Genomic DNA, 24103 nt, shown 5'->3' on the forward strand with positions numbered 1-24103 from the left:
ATATAAAGTCTGTCTTTGGTCTAGCCATTTATACCAGCAGTTCCAATTGTCATAATATATTGAAGAATCTTTGTTTTTTAGGGCTAAGGTTAGTTTGTCTATTTCTGCACAGTCTGAGATTTTTTTGAATGATCATCTGTTCTGTAGGTATGTGAGGTAGTTTCCAACACTGAGCAAACGCTAGCCTGGCCGCTGTTAATATATATATTATTATATACTTCACTTTTTTAGGTAGCTGTTTGTTAAAAATCCCTAGTAGGAAGGACTCTGGTTTATACTCAGTCTGTTCTTTTGTTATATCTTCTAGCCACTTTCTAATTCTTTGCCAGTATTTCTGGGTTTCCTTACAAGACCACCACACACGAAAAAAGGTTCCATCTATACTTTTACATTTCCAACATTTCGGGCTCGTGTTGAGATGCATCTTCGCTAACCTCAAAGGAGGAAGGTGCCACCTGTAAAACATTTTATAAGTGTTTTCCTTATAAGCTGCCGATTTGGTGATCTTATTGTTTCTACTCCAAATCTTTTCCCATTCTGTTAACGTGATACTCCATCCAACATTTCTATTCCAGGCTATCATATTCCCTTTGACTGTCTCTTCTTCTAACTCTACTTCTAGTAGGTAATTGTAAAATTTAGTTATTTTTTTTTATCCTAATAAAATTTTGTCTAAGTGTTCGAGTTTATTATTAATTCCAAATTCTTTTTTATCTTGTTTATATCTACTGTGAATTTGGAGATATACCCACTGATCTATTTTAAATCGCCGCTCTTGCAGTTCTTGTCGTGTTTTCAAATTTCCTTGTACATCTAATAAATCTTTGTATTTGATCATTTTAGTAATGTCCAGATTGTTTGGATGAATCATCGCCTCCATTGTCGATAACCAAATCATTACTTTTAAATAGTGTTTTTTCCATACTTTTTTCCAATTGGTTAATAGTGAATCTCTAATTAAGAGAAATATGTCTGTGGAAATATGTCTGATTGACTTTCCCTACCTCCCATAAAAAGGCGTGTCATCCCCTCTGCAAGTTGTGGCCTTCTAACAGTAGCGTTCTTTTGTTAAATAAATTCACCCAATCTTTTAACCATACTAGAGCGGCTGCCGTATAATATAGTTCCCAATTTGGAAGAGCCAGTCCCCCCCTGCTCTTCAAATCCTGCAATGCCTTTACGTTAATTCTAGATTTCTTTCCTTGCCAAATGAATTTAACTGTTATTTTGTTAAGTTCTTAAAAAAAAAAATGTAATTTGATTGGAATCGTCTGAAATAAGTGTAAGAATTTTAGTAGAATATTCATTTTAATAGAAGCAATCCTGCCCAGTAGTGAGAGTTGCAACCTACTCCATGATTCTAAATCTTTCTTTACTTGTTGCAACAATTTATCATATTTATTCTCTTCGAGTGTCTTACAATGTGGTGTTAGCCATATTCCTAAATATTTCACTTTCTTTGATACCTGTATTCCCATCTTTACTTCTAATTCCTTTTTCTGATCTTCTGTTAGATTTTTAGTCATTAGTTTTGTTTTTTTTCTGTTAATTTTAAGTCCTGCTACTGCACCGAATTGTTCTAATTCTTTTATCAATTTATGTCCTTTTTCTATTGGTTCCTCCACAAAGAAAACCATATCATCGGCAAATGCTTACAATCTGTATTCTTCTTTTTTAATCTTCAATCCTTTAATCTCAGGGTTTTGCCTAATTCGTGTTAATAGTGTTTCTAAAGCGAATATGAAGAGGAGGGATGAGAGAGGGCAACCCTGTCTAACTCCTTTTCCTATTTTTATTGGTTGAGTATATTCCCCGTTTATTATGATATTGGCCTGCTGTGTATCATAAATTGTTGTTATGATATTTTCAAATTTGGTGCCTAAATTCATGTTATAAATTTTTTGAATTAAGAATTGCCAATTTAAGTTATCGAATGCCTTTTCTGCATCTAAAAAACATAAGTGCAATTTGTTTTTCGGGATGGGCTTCATAAAATTCTAAAACATCTATTACTGTTCTTAAATTATTCCTTATCTGTCTAGTCGGGAGAAATCCATTTTGGTCTTCATGTATATACAAATTTAAAACTTGTTTTGGTCTGTTAGCTATAATAGAGAAGAATATTTTGTAGTCAGTGTTTAGGAGTGAAATTGGTCTGTAGTTGTTAATATATTTAAGGTCAGAATCCTCCTTCGGGATCAGAGAAATCAATGCTCTCCTCCACGAGTCTGGCACCCTGGCTGCCAGTAAGACCTCATTAAACACTTCCATCATCAGTGGTCCAATTTGTTCCGCAATTGCCTTATATAATTCTGCCGGGATCCCATCTGGCCCTGGGGTTTTGTTATTCCCCTGATTCTCTATTGCTGATTTCAATTCAGACCAAGTAATATTTTTATTTAATAATTCTATCAATTCATCTCCAATTACTTTGTCTTTCGTTTCATCTAAGTAATTTCTTATTTTATCCTCATTGACTTCTTTTGTATATAACTCTTCAAAGTATTTGTGTACAATGTCTTTTTTCTTTTCTATCTCTTGTTGTATGTCACCCTTCTCGTCTATTAATTAGTATATCAATCTCTTTTCTTTCTTTTTTTTAAGTTTATAAGATAGCCATCTCCCTGGTTTATTAGCATATTCAAAATAAATTTGTTTAGTCATTTTCAAATTTATTTCCATTTTTTCTTGTTCAATTAAGTTCAAATTGTGTTTGGCTGTTATTATTTGATTTTGTACTCTTTGATCTTTAGGGGTCTTTTGTAATTGGGTTTCTAATTCCTTAATTTGTTGTTTTATTTTGTTGAGCATATTTTCTTTTATTTCTTGTGGAATTATAAGAGATTGCTATACCTCTTATAACTGCCTTCAATGTGTCCCAGATATTTTGTTTCGAGGTTACATCATTATCATTTTCCTTTAGAAAATAGTTTAATTCCTCCTTAAGTTTATTAGTATACTCTTTTTCTCTTATTAATTGGGTATTTAATGTCCATCTTTTCTTAGTTTTTTCCCTACCTTTCCAAATTATTTGAATTGGGTTATGATCAGCCCATTCATTTGGTAAAATTTCAATTCCTTTTATTTCATTTGCAATTTCCCCATTCATCCACGCCATATCTATTCCTGTCCATATTTGATGCGGGTTAGAGCAAAATGTAAATTGTTTTTCTTCGGGGTATAATCTTCTCCATAGGTCCACCAAATTTAACTCTTTCAACATTTCCTTACATGTCTTGGGAAACTCTCTTTTTCCTTTTCTGTTCTTCCTCGCATTACTATGGTCCTTTTGGTAATCAGCAATAGAGTTAAAATCTCCTATAATACAGATATTCCTTTTTTCAAATCCTATTATTTTTTGATGTAAATGTTTAAAAAACTATTTCTGGTCTTCATTTGGGGCATAAATTGCTACTAATAGAATTGAAATGGTATTGATCGAAATCTGTAAAACCAGAGTTCTTCCTTCCGGGTCTGACCAAACTAAATCTGCTTTTAGATCATCTTTCACATATACTGCAATCCCTTTCTTTTTTTTTTTTATCTACTGGTGCAGTAAATAGCTTCCCTAGTTTCTGGCAGTCTAAATATCTTTCATCTACTTTCCTTATGTGAGTTTCTTGTAAACATATTATGTCGGCGTTTTGTTTAATTAATTTAGCAATTATCCTTTTTCTTTTTGTCATCGAATTTAGACCATTTATATTGATGAATAGAAGTTTCTTTTCTTCCTACATTTAGTTAGATCTGTTTTGCTCTTTGTCTCATGATAATTCCACTCTCTCCTTGTGCTTGCTGTGGACTAGATTTTTCTCTCTCCTGAGGTGGGTAGTCGTTCCCTTGGTTTCTTGGGGATCCATCTTTTTTATTTCTATGGTGACTTTGGTCTTCCTGTGAATTTCTTTTTAATTCCTCCTTACTATTTTGGTCTTCCATGCCTACTAGTTGTTCATAAAGTCTTAAGCCCGTTCCACAGAATCTATTTTGATTTTCCTTTCTTTCCATGTTACTAACATCCCCTCCGGGATTGGCCATTTGAATAGGATTCTTTTCTGATTTAGATAACTGGCTAAAAATTTATAGTCTCGTCTTATTTCCCTTACTTTCCTTGGAATTTGCTTAAGGATCAAAATTTCTTTGCCTTTATACATTATTGTTCCGTCTCTAGACATCCTAAATATTGTATCTCGAACACTCCTTCTCACAAAATGAATGTGGACCTCTCTGGGGCATTTATGACGTCTCGCATAGTTGGTGCTGACCCTGTAGACTTCATCTAATTCCCTGAGTATCTCATCTTTGTCTTTTCCCAATAGTTCGGCCAATATTTCTGCCATTAGCTGCTCGAGATCTTCTTCCTTAGATTCCTCCACATTCTGGAATATCAGGTATGCAGCCGCCTTATCCATTTCTAGGTAGACCAATGAATCTTCCATTTCTTTGCTTACATTTTTTAATTCTTCATCTACCTTTTCCAAATTCTTTTCCGTTCGTTCCGTCCTTGTCTCTATTTCTTTTATCATTGTTTCATTTTTTTTCCAGAGCCTGTTGTAGTGTTCCAATCTTGTCCTCTACCTTAAGAATGTCCACTTTCATCTCGGCTTTTAACTTTCCCATCTCTTCTTTTAATTCACTAATATCCGCTCTTGTTTCATTATGATTTTTAATCATTATTTCTTGGAGCTTTGTCATTGATTCTTGCAGAGTTAACAAAGTTGATTGTATATTAGCATTCGAGACATTAGTTTGTTTTTCCCCTGTTAGTGATTCTTCTATGGTTTTTTGGATTGTAGGCGAAGCTATTGCCAAAGCAGTTGTTAAAGTCGGGGTAGCCTTCCTTCCTGTTTTCAGGGCCGTGGTTGTTGTAGAAGTCATTTCTTTTAATAATTGTTTTTGTTGTTGGATTATATTAGTTATGTTGTCCCAAATTACCATTCAGTATTATAATCCTTATGTTAGAATTTCAATATCTAATTACTTAGTCTGCCTATCTACTAAGTAGTTGAGTTCTGTGCTCTTAACTAGTAACTAAAATGTATAAATATATATTATTTTTGATCTTATGTCCTCAATCACATATATCATTTAGTACAATCTATACTCAAATATTATAAAACGCTATACAACACTATATAATAATCCATATGATAAATGTATATAACAAGTAATATGTCAAGTCCAACCAGGTTTCAGTTTTATAAGATTATAGGTTTTGTAAATATATATAAATTTTTATCTAATCTTATCTTTTTTTTTTGGGAACAAATTTTATTGATTTTCCAAAACAATACACAGACAAACAAAACATAAAATATAATGACATAAGAGTTTTTTTTCTTAAAAAGCCAATACATCATCTTATTTAAAGACAGAATTATTCCAAGTTATCACATTTCCAAACAAGCACAATTTGATATATATATTTACCTTATCTGTTCATCTTCATATCTTATCCCAAAACTTCTCTTTATTACTTCCTTTCCTAATCTTATCTTACCCTATCTTAGTATTATATATTCTAAGTATTCTGTCACCAATATTTTGAGCCAAAACAGTATTACTTTTCCCCCAATAAGTTGATTATATTCACACACTAAACTATACTATTATTGTATTAAATAATTAATATTAATATTAAATCTTATACTTATTAATTATGTAGTTCTTAACCTTCTTACTATTTTCCTTATCAAACTGGTCGAAGTATGACTATCCCTAATGTTACTAATCATTCAAAACAATTAAATCAGTTAGCAGTTCAGTCTAATAATCAATATCCCTTTCCTAAATAGATAAATGTATAGCTGTTATAGAGAGAAAATGAAAAGAAAAATAGAATTCGCCTTAACACCAAACAAAAATCAGTAAATAGTAAAGAGGGTAGGGCGATAAGAAGATGAATTTTTAGAGTCAAATTTAAGTCCACAGTTTCTGGGATTCTGTACTTTTCTTCAAACACACCGGAAGCAGGGAGGCAAAAAGTGCTGAATAATAGCTGCCAGCAATCAGTCTCTTCCAAAACTTCCAAATTATTATTATTATTATTATTTGTAAATGCTTCTAAGTTCAATATCTTAATTTCCTTCACTTACAGCCTTCACCTCAGTTAGTCTAGAATAGAATAAAGTTCTCCTCAGAATCAGTTACAGGTCTATTGAGCAAATAGTGTCTGCTATTTTGTTGCAATGACTTTGGAGATTCAATATATCTCGTATGGCACCGTGTATCCCTTTCTTCACCAGCCTCACTCCTCTTCGGATTTTTAACCTAAGAAGTCAATCGATATAACAGTCTACTCAAGAATTCAAAATTCTTCACCGCTTTCCAATTCTTTCCAACAATTTCTTCTTAACTTCGTAGTCTTCTCCTTTGAATCACTATAATCCACACTTTCACTTCCGTCTGCCGAGCCTTTCCACCCACGCTGGTCAAACTTTCGCTTTTTTTTAGCCGCTTTTCTTTCAGGCTTCCGACAGATATTAGCAAAAAAAATTGCTTGCCAATCTCACTCTCCATTAAGCTCTTCCTGCCACCTCTTTCTCCACCAATCTTACGAACTGTCACTTACTCGCTTTTCACATCGGAGGCAATCCAGACTTTGGAGCCACCATTGACAGGCGGCTGGCTCTTGCACGCTGGGCTCTGGAGGTCTTCTCTTCGCTGCCAGGGGGTTGCCTTCCCCCACACTGCAACTCGAGTTTCCCCCACACTGACACGAATTTCTCCGGGATTCGGGTATCCTCTAGGGATCGCACCAAGTGCAAGAAGAGATAAGCTGAAACCGCAGACGGGCTTCTGCACCTCTACATGTCCTTATCTTGCCACCGGAACTGCGCCTGTTTCAGTTTCAACACAGCCTGATTAGCACAAGCAGCTGATTGTTGGTTGGAACAGCCTCCCGATGATCAGCCATTTCAGGCTGCAAGGATCGCCATAGCCTATTGCCGCCTCCATGCACTCCATTTTCAGCTTCCGCACCCCATTTTCAGCATCTGTATGCCCTACTTTTCTGCCCATTCTGATCCCCGTTGCCTGGAACGGCCTAAAAATAGGGTGGATGGAGGGTGAAACGAGATGCAGAGGCTGAAAATGGGGTGCGCGAAGGCAGCAATAGGCGACGGCAATCCCTGCAGCCTGAAACAGCAGAGTCAGGAGGCCGATCCAACCGACAATCAGCTGCTTGTGTTAATCAGGCTGTGCTGAAGCTGAAATAGGCTGTTTGCTGTTTGATGCAAGGAGACAAATTGCTGGGACAAATTCCTACAAGCAAACCCTATAGAAAAGACAGTAAGAAATTGCAGTCACATGAAGTCCTCACTTAAAAATAGCAACCAGGACTACTGAAAGTGCCATCGCAAAGCAAGTTACATGACATTGCACTTTACCACTGTGTTGTTTAGCAACAGAATTCCCAGTCCCAAGGGCTATTGTAATCTGAGGACTACCACCTGTACACATTTTTACATGCATGCACACATTTTAAATTAGCTGCAAGATACTGTTGATAACAATGTACCTACCAAAAAGGGAGGTGAAAAGTGCTCCAGTCCCAGATGCCAACATCTGCTGCAGAGGAGTGATGCCCACCAGCTTCACAGATGAATTTTCAGACATTGTGCTGCTCACCTATAGAAAATACAAGATCATATTGCACTCATGATAGAAGCATCAAAGAAGTTCTGAGATGAAAGTATTAGCCAGTGACATCACCACTGCCTGTGGGACATCCAGATGGGGGCCCTTTCATGTCCTTGGCAGGAATTGGAGTGAAGGATGGGAGCTCAACTCGCCTCACTGTAGCACCCCACTTCAGTCTTGAATGCAGGCTTGCTAACCTCCAACCCAGCAGCCTAACCACATGTGCCATCATGCTCCTATAGAATACAACATTAGTGCTTTATATTCTTAAAGACAATGCTACTTAAATTTGTCATAAAACAATACTTGCACCAGCATTTTCTACCAATAAAAACAAAATCATTTTTGGTGTGTGGGATGGTGCCTACAGAAGGGAAGGTTGTCTGATGGACTACAGTTAATAGTTTCCAGGAAAGATGAGTATATTTCAAGAGTGTCAGACTCAAGGCCTATGGGCTGGATGCGGTCCTGTGGGGTGCTTAGATCCAGCTAATGGGGCTGGCCTGGAAATAGCAAAGGATTGGCCATAGGGCCTCTGCTAGCAAAAATAGGATGCAGGGACTGCAGGAGGCCCCATGTACCCCTCCTGCAGCACTCTGCCAGCCAAAATGGGATGTGGGGGGTGCAGCCCCCCTGCACCTTATTTTGGCTGGCAGGGTGCTGGAGGCCATCCAAGACAAAAATGGGGTGAATGGGGACTACCCACTGTCCCCCATGACCCATTTTGGTCAAGCTGCTGCCCAGACTGAAAATGGGGTGTGCAGGCTGCCTAGGCCGTCCCGTTTTGGCTGGCAAGCTTCTATAGGAGTCTGTTTGTCCTGTCTCCTCCCACTCCCGCTGGCCCACCAAAAAATCCAGTTTGACACCCCTGCTATATTTCAAAGGGGGGGGGGGCAAGACAAGAGAGAACACAACCTAGAGCTAAATTGTAGACTGAGCATTAGGATAGCCGTTCCTAGAAATCTCTCAAAGGAACAGCATACTCTGGCAAGATTCTGTCTATTGAATGTAAGCAAATAAAGAACACTTTGGCTGAAGTATTCTGGGGGGGGGGGGGGGGGGGGGGGGGGGGGGGGGGGGGGGGGGGGGGGGGGGGGGGGGCGGGGGGGGGCGGGGGGGGGGGGGGGGGGGGGGGGGGGGCGGCCGGGGGGGGGGGGGGCGGGGGGGGGGACTGTGTTTGTCTATCCAATAATAAGAGGAACAAGAGGCACACGGCTTTGATATGTTTTCAGTGAAGTCCATCAACAAAATCATGTCAAAACTCAGCCCATATTAATCCTATGTGAAGTTATAAAGTTTATTGCTATAACCCAATAACTATAATCTATAACAGGCCTTCACAACAATGGCCCATGAAGCAGCAGTGTGTCTCATCAGCTGCTTTGAATCCACTGCCACCAAATCCTGCCTTTAGGAAGCATTTATTCATAGCTTTTTTCCACTTCGAAGGACACACTGCTAAGAGTTTCCAAGTTCCATTGCTGCTACTACAACCAAGCCACTACTGGTAGCTACCAAACAGCTGATCAGCACACCAGCTACTCCTCTATGATTATTTCTAAGGTATCAATGGGCTTTCCTCCCTCTAAGTTGTGCATGCTTGGTCTACAACATAGGTGTCAAATACTCCCATACTACCATCTCTTACAATACTAGACAACACAGTACCAATAGTAGAGACCTTCAAATTTCTAGGTTCTATTATATCACATGACTTAAAATGGACACCTAACATAAAAAAAAACCACAACAAAAAATGTTCTTTCTGCGCCAACTCAGAAAGCTCAAACTGCCCAAGGAGCTGCTGATACAGTTCTAGAGAAGAATTATTGAGTGTCATCTGCACCTCTATAACTGTCTGGTTTGGTTCTGCAACCCAACAGGACAGACACAGACTTCAGAGGATAATTAGAACTGCAGAAAAAACAATTACTATGACCTTGCTTTCCATCGAGGACCTGTATACTGCACGAGTCAAAAAGAGGGCTGTGAAAATATTTACAGACCCCTCACATCCCAGACGTAAACTGTTTCAACTTCTACTCTCAAAACGACGTTATAGAGCATTGCACATCAGAACAACTAGACACAAGGACACAAGTTTTTTCCCAAACACCATCACTCTTGCTAAACTAATAATTCCTTCAACACTGTCCAACTATTTACTAAGTCTGCACTACTATTACTATTAATCTTCTCATCACTCATCACCCATCCTCTCCCATTTGTGACTATATGACTGTAACTTTGTTGCTTGTATCCTTATGATTCATATTGACTGTTTCCTAGTATGATTTGATTGCTTATTGTACCCTATTACTATCATTAAGTATTGTACCTTATGATTGACTCTTGACGAATGTATCTTTTCTTTTATTACAATCAGAGCATTTGCACCAAGACAAATTCCTTGTGTGTCCAATCTCACTCGGCCAATAAAAGAATTCTAATTCTAATTAAAAAATGCTACATTATGCTGCTGTCATGTGGCATTTCACGACATTTTTCCCATTTGCAGAGCTGGGTTGGGCATGGCTGTGCGTGACACATCAGGCCTGTGGGCCGCCAATTTTAACCATTTGGTCATGTTCGAATTTTGGTGATTTTATAGGCAGGTGCTCTCCATGTTACCCTCTCAAGTATAGCTTCTTTCAATTGTTGGATGTTCAGCTTTGGATTTCCAAGTAAAATATACTAATTGCTGGTGCTTCAGTATACAAAGCTTTCATGATGTTTCTTAGTTTAGTATATACTATAGAACCCAAACCCCATAGCTATGATAAACTAATATAATTTAACATAAATCAAGTTTGTGCAAATAGAAATAGCTTCATTGAGAACTATAGGTTAGGGTGATTGTCACACAACTGACTTAGATAGCTTTAACTTTCATCATTCAGTCTTTCTTCATATCTAAATCTCCTTCTGCTGCAATCTGCTAACAAAGAAAACAAAAAACAAAATCCCTGCTTTTTATTGATTACAAACAGAGGCTGGTTAAGTGGTTTTCAGCAGAGGAATGATAACAGCTTGCAGACTTCAAATCGGGGTGGATAAAAACTCTTTAAAAAATAAATAAAATAAATGATTTTTTTTATTAAATCAGATTATTATAATCGAATTTATTTTAATAAAATGCTTTTGGAGTAAAAATCTATCTAAAGATAGTTTTCTATTTAAGATACATTAATAGTTTAGTTTATTCAGCATGAAATGGAGCTTAGTTATGTAGCAAGAGGCTGTATATTTTGAAATATTTACATTTTTGGTAAACTCATTCAATGAATCCAAACTCAGAAAGCTGAGATAGCATGCGCTCTAAATAGGAAACCTTCATTTTGTTTACAAATAATAATATTAAAGATTCTAACTACTAGCAAGAATGAGTCCTTACATTTGTAGAGCACCTGTCATTTCAGATCCATCATGACAGCGCCTGTTAGTGGGCATCCACTCACCTGCTGTCCGCCATGTCCCTCACCTTGTTGTGTCACTGCCACATCACCAGCCACACCATTGAAGAGAATGGGACTGTTGAAAGAGACTTCCGGTTTGAAGGGCTTTGGCGACAGACAGAAATCCGCGATCGTGTGCGGTTTCTGTCTGGGCTCGCCACTGGAGTGCCCCGAGCCGGCTGGTTTCGGGGCTAAGCCACCCCATAGAGGTGGTGAAGAGGGGGAAGACCGCCAGCAGGGTTGAGGAGAGCCGCATCTCTCCTCCTCAGCTGGCCATTACTCCATTTCCCGAAGGCGGTTGCAGCGGTGGTCAGAAATGGCCACCACAAAGGAGAACTCGACCGGAAAAGAATGTGCAGGAGGAAGATAAGAAGTGAAAGCTCTGGCTGACCGGGTTAAATTGTAAAAGCAACAACTAAGGTACCCTGGATTTTAAACTTACAAAAAATAACATTGCTCCCAAAGAAGAGTCGGAAGCAGCGAAGGAAAGTGAAAAGGGAAAGGTTTGGCTTTTTTTTCCTTCTCTCTCCTTCCCTGTACTGACAACTAAGAGACTTAAATAAGAAATTGGAAAAATCCACTTAGACATCAATAGGCAATTAAGCTGAAAATAAAACAAAATGCCAAAGGGATAATAAAGATTTCTGGATATTAAAAATTTTCTTTTTCATAAGCAGGAAGGGAGACAAAAAGAATAAGGGCAGGATCTGGAAGAGGGAGGAGACTGCCTGGAATTAAAAAGAATCTACAGTAAAACTTCAATAAGACTTCTAAAAGATACATTTTAACTGAAACTTTGCAACTTAATAGTAACCCCAGGAAGAGCAAGTGAAAAAAAAAGAGCAAAAAAGAAACAGCTTGCATGTATTTGGATTATTTGGTGATCTTTGGATTCTTGGTTATTATATTTGAATGACTATTCAAATATATATTTGAAATATATATTTGAAATCAATTGAGTGGTTGTTTAAAAATTTATAAAATGGCACCACTTCTGGATGAATTGAAAATGTAACTTAAAAAGTACAAAGAAGATGCACAAAGAGGGAAGGGTTCTTTTGGCTTCATTTTTCAATTCTTAGAAATGGAGATTTGGAACTATGAGAAACAACAAGAAACGACTGCAAAACAAGAAGACTGGGACAAAGAAGAAGCCATCTTTAATGAACAAGCAATTTTATGTGGGGTAGAAAAAGGAAAGGGGGGGAAAGAGAATGGAGAATTCAAGACTTAAAAAAACAACCAAAGAAAAAATAATTTGAAAAATAAGTATAATACTGGAAAGCAACAGAAAAGGGGAATACAGAAGAGAGAAACAGAGGTAGAGAGACAAGGGGGTAAAAAGGGGAGAGAGAAGAAGAGAGGGTAGAAGGAAAGGAAGTTATAAAGGACCGGAGCAAGATATAGAGAAACAGGACCTATTTAGAGATAATGGGTGAAAATCTAACTGAAAAAGGGATTCTGTAAAGGTACATAAGATTGTATTGTTATATTAGTAATAGAAATAACTAGAAAATTGGAAACAACATATGATTAAAATGAGGGATAAAATAGTTAGTGTAATTTAGTGAAATGTTTGTGAATAAAATAAGTGAAATAAAATAAATGAGAAAATTGAATTAGGAAGGAACAGGAACATTTTAATTAGTTAATGTTTTATAAAATATAAGTGAAGGGGGGGATTAACTATGGAAAGATTATAATTGTTCTCATAGAAGTATGATATTTAATTGAAAAGTAATGTTAAAGACGTTAAGACTTTAATGAATATTAATATTAATGATAGAATTGAATTGAAATGGAATGTTGTTTTAATTATATACATTTATAATTTTTTCTTTTTTTAAGAATATAGTGTGTATTTTAAGAATGTACCAAGCAGAATCCGGATGGAAGTTATGTATTATATTGAATGTTACAACTTTAGGGAAAAGATATAAAGGCGTCATACTCCAATCAGTAACAACAGGAGAAATTTTGTTTAATGAGAAAAGATAATAGATAATTGAAACAGGACAGACAAAAAATATAAATACAATGATTTGAATTGAGATGAGATAATTAAAATAAAATTGAGAAAATTAAAAGAGGGGAGAAGCTATGCAGAAAATGTAAAATAGTAACAAGATATGGAATAGAATATAAAAATGAGCATGAACCTGAATTTGTGTCTGTATGAAGAAATGTAACCCAGGATTACGCTACTTTCAAAAAAGATGTTTATTTGTATTTTTTTTCTCTTTGTGAAAACTCTAATAAAATTTACAAAAAAAAGAGAGAGAGAGAGAGAGAATGGGACTGTTGATGAGTCAATAGTGGGTCAAAGGAGCTGCTGCGGGACAGAGATGACAGTTGCTCTTTAAAAATTATGATTTAAATTGAGTTGATTTAAATCAAGCCTTTACAGTAGTGATTTAATTTGACTTGACTTAAATCAAATCCACCCTGCTTCAGATTAGGCAAAAAAATACATTTGTGTGTGTGTGTGTGTGTGTGTGTGTGTGTGTATGTTATATATATTAAAACACTTATTGATATGTACCTTGTTTTCCCAAAAATATGACCTACCCTGAAAGTAAGCCCCACCTGATTTTGGGGGGTGGGCCAAATATAAGCCTACCCACAAAATAAGCCCTAGTGAAGTGGGTGGGCATCGCCAACCCAGGAGGCAGCACTTCCCTTCCTTGTTACTTTGGTTCCTTAACCCTGGCCTACAGATCAGCTGATCCTGTGAGGGCTGCGAGTTGTGTCTCTCCAGGTGCCTGGAGATGTTCCCCACCTCTACCCAGCTGATGCTGCTTGAGAAAAGGCAGGCAATTCTGAAAGATTGTGGGATGTGTGTGCTTACAGTAGAATCAAAGTACAGCCTGTTACTTTCAAGCAATCAAATGTCTGTATGCATATGTGTGTGTGTGAGTGAAAGAGAGAGAAAGAGAAAGAATGGAGGGGACTAACAAGAATTGCAGCAATGCTGTTTAAAAGGGTTTCCTCTCCACCGTTTCTTTCTCTTTGTCTCTGTCTTTCTCTCTGTCACACACACAGACATTTGTAGAGAAGCAGAGGAGGGCAGGCAACCAGGTAAGGAGGTTCACCTGCCTCTAGTTCATTACCTGCTCAGGATGGTGCCCCGAGGCCCAGCACCTGGGTGGGCAACCTCCCACCTGGCCAATGCAACAAATGGGCTCCCTTGTAGTGCTTCCTCTCCCACGTGAAGCAGCAGTTGGTGTGGGCTCCATCTGCGCGGCCATGAAGCAGGATCAGCATGGCCGATTCTTGCCCGCAGTGTTGGCGACCAGGATCAATTCAAAGCCACCACCAGCCAAAGTCAGCAGGCCACATACAGTGAGCTAAAGGCACCGCGCACATGTAGCCAACACCTGCGCGGAGAAGAGTGTGCCAGAGCCCAAATGCTGAGCCTCGCCAGCCTCGGAAACCAGGAATCTTTCAGGCACACTGGCCACGTAAAGGTTGCCCAAATCCCTGGGTTCTTTGCAACTCAACCGAGCCATACAGCTGTCTGCCAAACCAAGCAACGGGATGATGCCGGGACTGCTGAAAAGGCTCCGCCTCCCAAACCTTCATTGTATCCCAGGATTGCAACACTGAAGGCTCAGCAGGAACACGGGGAGAGTTTTTTTTTCTGCCTGATGCTTTCTCAGTCTGTGCTGAGCTTAAGAAAAGACTGAAGGCTTGTGGGAGAGAGCCTTTTTGGCAATTGGCAGAAAAATTGCGAGGGAGATTTTCCTGCCTGTCCTTCTTTTCCTTCCTGTACTCCCGAAGCCTCCCCACTGCTTGGTTTGGGGTGGAGGCTACGCGGCTCACTCGAGTTGCAAAAAAGGCTCCATCCTGAGCCTTCAACGTTGCAATCCTGGGATACCCCCAGCTTCCGACACTGCTCTGGGGCTTGCACAGCCCTAAAGGTGGGGAGGCCGCCAGGGCAGCCCCGCACAGACCCTGCCTGCTTCTGCTTTGCCTTTGCCAGGGCAGCTGGTGCTAGAAGGCACTGTCCTCACTTGGGCAGTCCCAAGAATCATCCCAAAGCCCCCCTGCTGCTTGGTTTGGGGTAGACGGCTGCATGGCTCAGTTGCTGAAAACAACCCAGGGATATGGGCGGCCTTTATGTGGCCAGTATCCTTACAAGATCCTTGGTTTCCAAGTCTGGTGAGGCACAGCATTTGGGCTCCGGCGCATTCTTTTCCTCCCAGGTAGCAGCTGCACGTACACAGTGCCTCCAGCTCAGCAAGTGTGGCCTGCTGATCTTAGCTGGTGGTGGTTCTGACCTGATTTTGGCCACCAATGCTGCGGGAAAGAACCAGCCATGCTGATCCCGCTTTATGGCCATTCAGATGGAGCCCGTACCAGCCGCTGCTTCACATGGGAGAGGAGGCACTATGAGGGAGCCCATTTGTTGTATTGGCCAGGTGGGGGTCACCCACGCAGATGGTGGGCCTTGGGTTGCCACTCTGAGCAGGTGCCGAGCTGGAGGCTGGGGAAGGTCAGACCCCTTACCTCGTTTCTGGCCCTCTGCTGTTTCTCAACAAGTATGTGTGTGTGTGTGTGTGTGTGCAAGAGAGAGAGAGAGACAGAAAGAGAAATGGTGGAGAGGAAACCTTTTCAAACAACATTGTCTACAAATTCTTGCAAGTTCCTTCTGTCATTTCTTTCTCTCTCACTCTGTCTCTCTCTTATACACATAGACATTTGATTGCTTGAAAGGGACAGGCTGAGCTTTGCTTCTACCATAAGGCTCCCCCACAAGCCTTCAGCATATCCCAGGATTGCAATGCTGAAGGCTCGGCAGAAAAATGGACAGGGCAATCCCCCTACCCATTTTCCTGCCAATCGCCAAAAAGGCTCCCCCTCCAAGCCTTCAGTGCATCCCAGGATTGCAACGCTGAAGGCTCAGCAAGAAAATGCTGTTTAGAGAACATACAGCTCAGATCAGCTGTTTTGTAGAGGACCTTCAGGCTCTGAAAGAGGCACAGCTGTTTAGTGAGGCCATGGACACCCTAAGCGGGAGGAGCAGCTCACTGCCCCACCCTTCCAAGTACCAGAAAGAAATTGGGAAAAATATGACCTCCCCAAAATTAAGACCTGGTGCCTTTTTGGGTGATCCAAAAAAATATAAGACCTGGCCTTATTTTGGAGAAAATATGGTATCATTGAATGTGTGTGGCTGTTACAAACTACACTAAACTATGGATTGTTCAATCATATTTGAATAAACTACCATTGACCGGATTCATATAATATGCTAAGTCACACATCATGGTTTATAGCCATAATGACTGGATTTACTCAATGTGATAAAATCACAAATGATGGCTTAGCAGGATGTATAAAACCTGTTGCTAATAGAAACTGCTTGCAACAGGACTCCAAATACATGATTTTCTTTACTGGATAGTAAGATAAATTTATATGATTAGATAAAAGCTTCAATTCAGTTGGTAAAAAAATATCTGAATCCAACATTGATCAATTACCAGTTTGTAAAAGGCAATAATGTAGAATTATATTACAATGTTACTCCCTGAGTAAGTATGTTTGTGTCACCTGTGCTCTAATTACACTCTCCTCCCAGAAAAAACCTTGAAAGAATAGCTATGAGGGGAATGATAGAGGGCTTCTGATCAAAATCCTCAATATGCTGATCAAACTATAATTAAAACCAAAGTCAAAAATTAATTCAGCATGACTTAGTGCTTTAATAGCTAAACTTGTTTTTATCTAGAATTCCAGATTGCACAAACAAGTAGAGAAAGGGGGAAAGGTAGTAGTTCATATTTGCTTTACTTTAAATAAAAAGTAAATATCACAAGATTATATCCGTTTATATCACAAGATTCCAAATTTCAGTCAGATTACTTGCAATAAGTTTCATGGACCTATCCAAAAAAATAAATAGTTAGGCTTGGAAGTTTGCAAACACATATCAACAAAGTTGTTTTAAAATGCAACTCGAGTTTGCTCCTTATATAGATTTTGGAATTCTCTCACTCTAAGTCCCTTCCAATCAGGCAATTACTCTTTTTCATGCAAGTTTCTCCAGAAAAAGTTGTTGTACTACTTTAGAGTCACCTCTACAATCCTTAAGAATTGCAGTAAAAACAAGCAATGTAGAAAAAAACACTTGGAAATCATGTGCAATAAAAGGATATGAATATATTATCAAAAACAATTAAACATTTACAGTATGGTCATGGTTGAATGTCTAATTGTGTAGACTGATCTCTCCCTTTTCCAATTACTGGCATCCTTGGTACCGTTCCAACCAAAGCATATTTCTATGGTCCTGACCTCCAAATATCTCGTGATACCATTACATAAATATCACTGTCATCTTTAAGGTCATACATTTCATTCTTGGCTATAGAAGCCCAATGAAGCATACACGAATTCAAACCCTAAAGAAGGAATCTAGTCAGATGCTGTTCCCAATTCTAGGCACTTATATCTTAATGTTTACTTTAAGCCTCATTTGCATATATTTCTTAGACTTCGATGATATACTGCTCCTCTTTTCCTTTGCATCACAATAGGTTTGGCAAATATATTGTAAGTAATCATTTGCTAGCTAGTCTCCTCCAGAGTGGTTAACCTACAACTTTATTAATGAGTCTACCACATGTGGAGGGTATTGGTTCAGGAGGGTGTTTAATTATGATCTCTTCATGCTCATTAGTGTTTGGCCTTCATGCAAAGGATGCTGACTATTTTAAAGCAAAAATAATAGAATACCAGAATTGGAAGTGTCCTTGGAAGTTTTCTGGTCTAAACCTCTGCTCAAGCAGGAAACCCTATACCTGTGATGGTGAACCTATGCCACGCATGCCAAAAATGGCACACAGAGCCATCTCTCTGGGCACGCCAGCCATTGCCCGTTACTCTTCTGGGTTTCAGTGCACATGCTGGTCTTTGCATGCGCATTAGAAACTGGAAGATCAGGTGGCCCAGCGCACATGCGTGCACCGGGAAGCTAAGCTTCCAGTTTCCAGAGCTCCTGTACACCTCAGGGAACTGCTCTTCTGGTTTCCGGGGCACGCACACACTCCCATTTCTATACTTGGTGTCAAAAAGGTTAGCCATCACTGCCCTATATCATATCACACAAAGAAAACCAAAAGAATGTTTAAAAGCCTGCAATGATTTTACTGGAGAAAAATCCACTTGAACGTCTAGCCTATCCCTCAACAAATATCATATAAATATATTAAGTACCTTACAGGGAGAGCCAACCAACCTAGAAATAAGGAGAAATTTCTTGACAGTTAGAACAATTGGTCAGTGAATTGGCTTTCTTTCACAAGTTGTGGTTGCTCCATCACTGAAGGTTTTTAAGAAGATACTGGACAACCATTTGTAAGAAATGGTATAGGATCTCCTGATTTGAGCTGGAGATTGGAGTAGCATACCTCCAAGGTCATACGCTTATGTTTTCTGAACTTCAGCATCTACTTTTTCAAAGGTGAAAAATCTTTCAACCTTTCCTATTCTTTCAGGGGCCAGGGGTCCAAAACTGCCAAGGAGATTAATAAAAAACAATGCCCTTTTCATAATCTAGCATCTATTATACTCTAAAAGTTCCCAATAATTCTCATAATTCCATACAAAATGCTGAGAACACCTTGAGAGGGCATTCAACTGGGGGAAATTGCTTTAGAAGGTAGACAAGATATAATTTAACTTTTTTAGAAGATATGAGACCTAAAGGGGCATCATATAATTTTCTTTTCTTTTCTTTTAAAGTATATAATGAAGGACAGACACGTGCCTTCCGCTTAACCTAAGCTATTGGTCACTGTTGCGTCATACCATCTTGCATACAGGCTCAATAATGGCTCTTAATTGCAACGGTTCTATTAATTACTTCGAATTAGTAGCAACATATCCTGAATACCAGATGCTGGAGATGGACACTTGAAGGTAAGTTGGTACCTTTTATACCTCACCTTAAGACTGCCCGAAAGCATTTATCTATCATTCTAGAAAACTGTGGTAATCCAACAGGGCTCTCCCTCCGTCCCCAGGAGAGGAGCACGGCAAGTATTGTACCCCAATAAACTACACACAGTGCCCGGCCACCCCCACCCCCACCCCAGCCGTCCAATTTTCACATTCCTGTCCTGCCTCCCACTATCTCCGCTCAAGGCCCGGTGACAGGCTTCCTCACGCTCAAGGCCCTTGACCCGACTGCGCCGCACCGCCCTGCCCCCCTCACCTCCTCACTCTAGCCATAAGCGCGCTTGCTACTTCTGCGCCCGACGCATCCATAAATGCATTCACGCGGCGAGGCGTCCGGATTCCCCGAGACCCACACTCGCACGAGCTCGGTCACCCGAATGTCCGGGATTGGAGAAAGAGCGACGGCGTCATCGAGAAGCGCGCGCGCGGCAGTCGGCAGCAAGCCGCACAGCGCTTCCCGTGGCAGAGTTTGGGAAAGGCCGCCTGCTGCCTGCCGCATCCTGATTGGTCAGCGGAAAGGCGGGCGCAGAGGGCCGAGAGCGGCAATGAGGCTAATAACGCCTTTGCCTCGAGCGCGGGGGCGCGCGATTTTGGGGGGAAGGAAAGGTGGGGGAGCTTGGGTCGGCATGGAAGAACTCGATTCGCGGGCATTGGTTGCAAGTCTTCTGGGGAGACTTTTGATTTCCTATGATCGCTGATGAACTAGTCGGAGATCTAAACCAAAGATGGGTTCAGAACAAGCACTCCTTGAATGGGTCCTATTTGGCCCAATATTATGAAGATTATGATTGAATCCTTCCAATCTTTTTAATCATGCTCTGTAGTCCATGTTAAGAAAAACTGGCGTTTGATAATTTCTTACTTCTTTATTTATTAGATTTTTATCCCATCTTCATTTTTAAAACCCTAGTATTTATTCATTTTCAATCCCGCAAGCACTCTTGTGGAAATATTTTTGATTTAGAAAAAGCTAATACATGAACCAATACGTTTGGGGGGTGGAATTGCCAGTCACAAGGGACCCATAAAAACCATGTTAATCTGGCTTCATTAAAACATTTTATTTTAGTTTACTTTATTATCATTGCACCTCGTACAATGAAATCAAACACCACCTTCAGTGCACATCATGATCATGGAAATAAACACAAACACACATCCTTCACCCTCCACACATTGAACCGAAAACCCCTGACACCGCGCCAATACTGCACTATATAGCAGAATTCAAAAGAGCTACTGCCCTGGGGTAGAAACTGTTTTTCAGCCTATTTGTCCTTGTTTTTATTATTCTGTACCGTCTGCTAGATGGTAATAGTTCAAAAAAAGGGTGCCCAGGATGAGATGAATCTTTGAGAATGTTTTGAATTTTCTTAAGGCAGTGGGAGCTATAAAGCTCTTCCAAAGAGGGGAGAGGGCAACCAATGATCTGGGCAATGATGATAACCCTCTGGAGTGCTTTCCTATCTGCCACTGTGCAATTGGCAAACAGAGGTGCAGTAAGTTAAAATACACTCTATGGTGAAGCAGTAGCAGGTCACCAGCAGTTTTCCATCCACTTGTTTCTTCCTGAGAAGCCTCAGGTAGTATAATCTCTGTTGGGCCCTTTTGACCAGATTTTGTCTGTACTGAATTGATGACTCCTTTGTCATCAATTTAATACCAATTTAGGAAAATCCCTGATTCAGACCCAGGCCCTTCCCATACAGTCATTTTATCACACTACTACATCAGTGCTGATTCTCTGTTCATCTGTATGTATCCCTTTGGTAGATGAGCTGTTCTGAGTTGGCTCAGTTGTGATAAAGAACAATTTAGAAGCAGAACACAGAGATGGGAAGCAATGTCCAGCACACTTCAAACCCAAGAATATCCTAGGCAGAAACTTGTCCACCCCAAGGATAAACACCTGGACACAAACTGAACAACGTATTATATGTAGTACAATGCAGTTAGCCAGGTGCAGATCTGTACATTGGGAAAATAAAACAACCATGTCATAAATGCATGGCGCAACATAGAACTAACCCATCAGGACAAGATTCAGCACTCCGTCTTCATTTAAAAGACAGGCCACTCTTTTGAAGGCAGCAAAGTCCAGATTTTGAACAAAAAGGTCCACTGGTTTGAAGGAGGGGTCAGAGACCATCTATGTCAAAATTGAACAGCCCTCTCTCCACAGCTAAAGGTGGGTCTAGAACTCCCAGTCTGAAATAACAGAATCTCCATTTCTAGGAGAGTACTCTAACTGACTTTGAGAACCAGTTTGGTGTAGTGATTGAGGCACCAGGCTAAAAACTGGAAGATCTTGTGTTCTTCACAAAGCAACTAGGTGATCTTGCTAGGAGTAAAAAAAAAAAAAACCTGACTTGAAAGCACAATTTTTTTTAAAAAAAAGGCTTATTTTCTTTCAAACTTTGCAAGTGGAACTATTTTAAATTCAGCCTGTAACCAAGAATTGATCAAGCCTGCCAGAGTATAAAAAGGAAACCAGCTTGTGCAGGAAGATTAATGAGAGTGATATAGTTCTAGTGAAAAGTATCAGTGCTTCTTTAGAAACTCTTCTGAAATAGACCGAAGAGTTAAACATCTACTTCACATTGGTAGCAAGGCAAATAGATCCAATTATTCTATCCACTCTTGTCTTAAAACATGGTTAATGCAGGAGATACTAGAGGCCAGGTTTGATGTGTGATCAGCCTAACTATGTTCACCCTGGGCAACTCAGGGATTTTTTTGTTCCTGGCTAACATGAGTTTCCAAGGGGCCACTGCACTGGTGGTCCATGTGTCTGCATTAACACCACTTTCCAGCTGACTTATGACTGAGCAACAGGCAGGTGTATTAGTTAAACCATCCAGACCTGTTTTTAAATTGTGCTTATGTGTATGGATCACCTTGTTCACCTTGTTTTTGCAGAAACATCCTAGTTAGTATATGTGCTTTCTATTTCTGTTTCATTATTCAGAATATTTGGTGACAGTTGTCAACCATCAGAGTCTACCTCTGAATTCCTTCTTACTCAACCACAGTTGAATTTAATGTGGTTATTATCCTTTCCTTCCTGAACTGAGTTTGCAGTTGGAAAAAATCATTTGTCCTGAAATTAAGCTAGTTGTTTGGCTGGCTGGAAAAAAATCATTTGTCCTAAAATTAAGCTAGTTGTTTGGCTGGCTTAACAGGGTGTTGCTGCTGGTTTCAGAGGAGGTATGGATGCCAGATGAAAGCAGCTATGCTTACAGTCAGCTCCAACTTCAACCACATTATTTAGAACAAAAATCAGAGGCTTCAAAAGATCCGAGGTGTAAACGGTTGCTTTTATCACCATTCGTACTGCATAGGCATAGGGATGAATTTACTCAACTGTTGAAACTAAGGTATTACTGGGCAATCTAATGTGCCTAGTGGACTATACCCCTGTATCCTGGTGCTTTTTTTATAAGGGGATAGAAAAGGAAGAAGTGACATTGAAGAAGTGATATTTCTTTCTGGAAGAATATCTGGCATATAAGAAGAAGGTCACAGTTTGCATATCGGAACATACTCGGAACATCATAATGTTACAATCTTCAATGGGCCTGTACAAAAAGTATTTCACTTTTGTCAATTTTGTTATGCTATAGCCTGATTCTACAGTTATTGAAATTCATTTTTTTCTCATTAAGCTACACTTAGTACCCCATAATGGCAAAGTGAAAACAGAATTTTAGAAATGTCTGCACATTTATTAAAAAGAAAAAACTGAAATATCACATTGCCATAAGTATTCATGCCCTTTGTAACAACATGAAATTTAGCTATGGTGCCTCACATTTCTCTTGATCATTGCTGACATGTTCCTACATCTTGATTGGAATCTACCTGTGGTAAATTAAATTGATTGGAGATGATTTGGAAACACACACACCTCTCTATAGAAGACTTGACAACTGATAATGCACACTGCAGCAGGACAAAAGTCGTGACGTCAAAGGAACTGCCTGCAGAGATCAGAGATAGGAATATTTCAAGGCACAATAAAATTTCTGCTGCACTGAAGGTTCCTAAGAGCACAGTAGTCTCCATAATTCTCAAATGGAAAAAGTTTGGCACAACAGGACTCTTCCGGTTGCCCTGTTAAACTGAGCAATCGGGAGAAATGCCTGAATAAGAGAGGTGACCAAGAACCCAATGGTTGCTCAGAGATCCTGTGTGGAGATGGGACAGAGTTCCAGAAGGACAATCATCACTGCAGCTCTCCACCAATCTGGGCTTTATGGCAGAGTGGCTAGACGGAAGCCTCTCTGTTAAATGGGCATGGATGAGGAAGGAGCAGGACTCAGGAGTGTGAGAAACTCTTTACAAACCAGAATCAAAAAGTAAAGAAGCGCGGCCAGCGCCAGCTTTTTATAGTCGGCACTGTCCGACACTTTAGCCAATGATGGGGACTCAATCTTCCCGCCAGTGGCTGAAACCAATAAGTGGAGTCTGACATCAGACTCCACTTTGCATGTGACATAACTCATGTAGTGTCATGCATATTTAACACCCCTCCCCTCTTAGTTCAGGCAAACCAATCACCGCATACACGGCAGGAGGTAGGAGGGGCTTCTGGAGGTGTAACTGGGCCTGCATGGTTCAGTTGTTTCTGAGGCAGCGGCCTGAGCGGACAGGTCCGCTGCTGCTCCAGACTCTGCCTTTGGAAGCGTCTCGAATGTTTCCGGAGGCGTAGTAGTTTCTGTTGAGCTAGAGGCCTCGGAAGTATTACACTGGACTCCTCCTCCCATAGCTAAGTCCCCCGCTGTCCTGTTCAGGGTTGCCCTTGTTAATATGTGTCTTTGTGAGATTTCTAATTCCCAGGGTTTTGTTGTTGCCGGAAGTGTGTTGTGTTGTTCGGCTTCATGTGGGGGTTGAACTGTGCGGCCCCGCAGTTGGTCTGTGTGCCTGTTCCATGTTTTTCCCCCTTCTACCTCCAGTCTGTATGATCTGGGTCCAGTACTTTTGATTATTTTTGCCAGGACCCAGGTTTCGTGTAGTTGCAGGCATACACTGTGTCTCCCAGTGTG

At 40.0% G+C, this 24103-nt stretch overlaps 1 protein-coding gene across 2 annotated transcripts in view; it reads right to left on the bottom strand.

Annotated features, from left to right (window-relative positions):
* SLC25A39 (solute carrier family 25 member 39) overlaps nt 1-19488 on the bottom strand; it is a 55212-nt gene extending 35724 nt beyond the window's left edge. The window contains exons 1-2 of one of the 2 annotated variants that reach the window (XM_026717508.2): nt 19315-19488; nt 7521-7626 (exon numbers count right to left, since the gene is read on the bottom strand). In XM_026717508.2, coding sequence (XP_026573293.1) covers nt 7521-7614 — 94 coding nt within the window. In that variant the 5' untranslated portion in view covers nt 7615-7626; nt 19315-19488. The remainder of the gene's footprint in view (nt 1-7520; nt 7627-19314) is intronic. The other variant, XM_026717513.2, reaches the window with a different exon arrangement.
* Between the last annotated feature and the right edge of the window lie 4615 nt (nt 19489-24103).

This window comes from Pseudonaja textilis, chromosome Z, assembly GCF_049901715.1.
Source record: "Pseudonaja textilis isolate UNSWEBS1 chromosome Z, rPseTex1.2, whole genome shotgun sequence".
NCBI classification, from domain to species: Eukaryota; Metazoa; Chordata; class Lepidosauria; order Squamata; family Elapidae; genus Pseudonaja; species Pseudonaja textilis.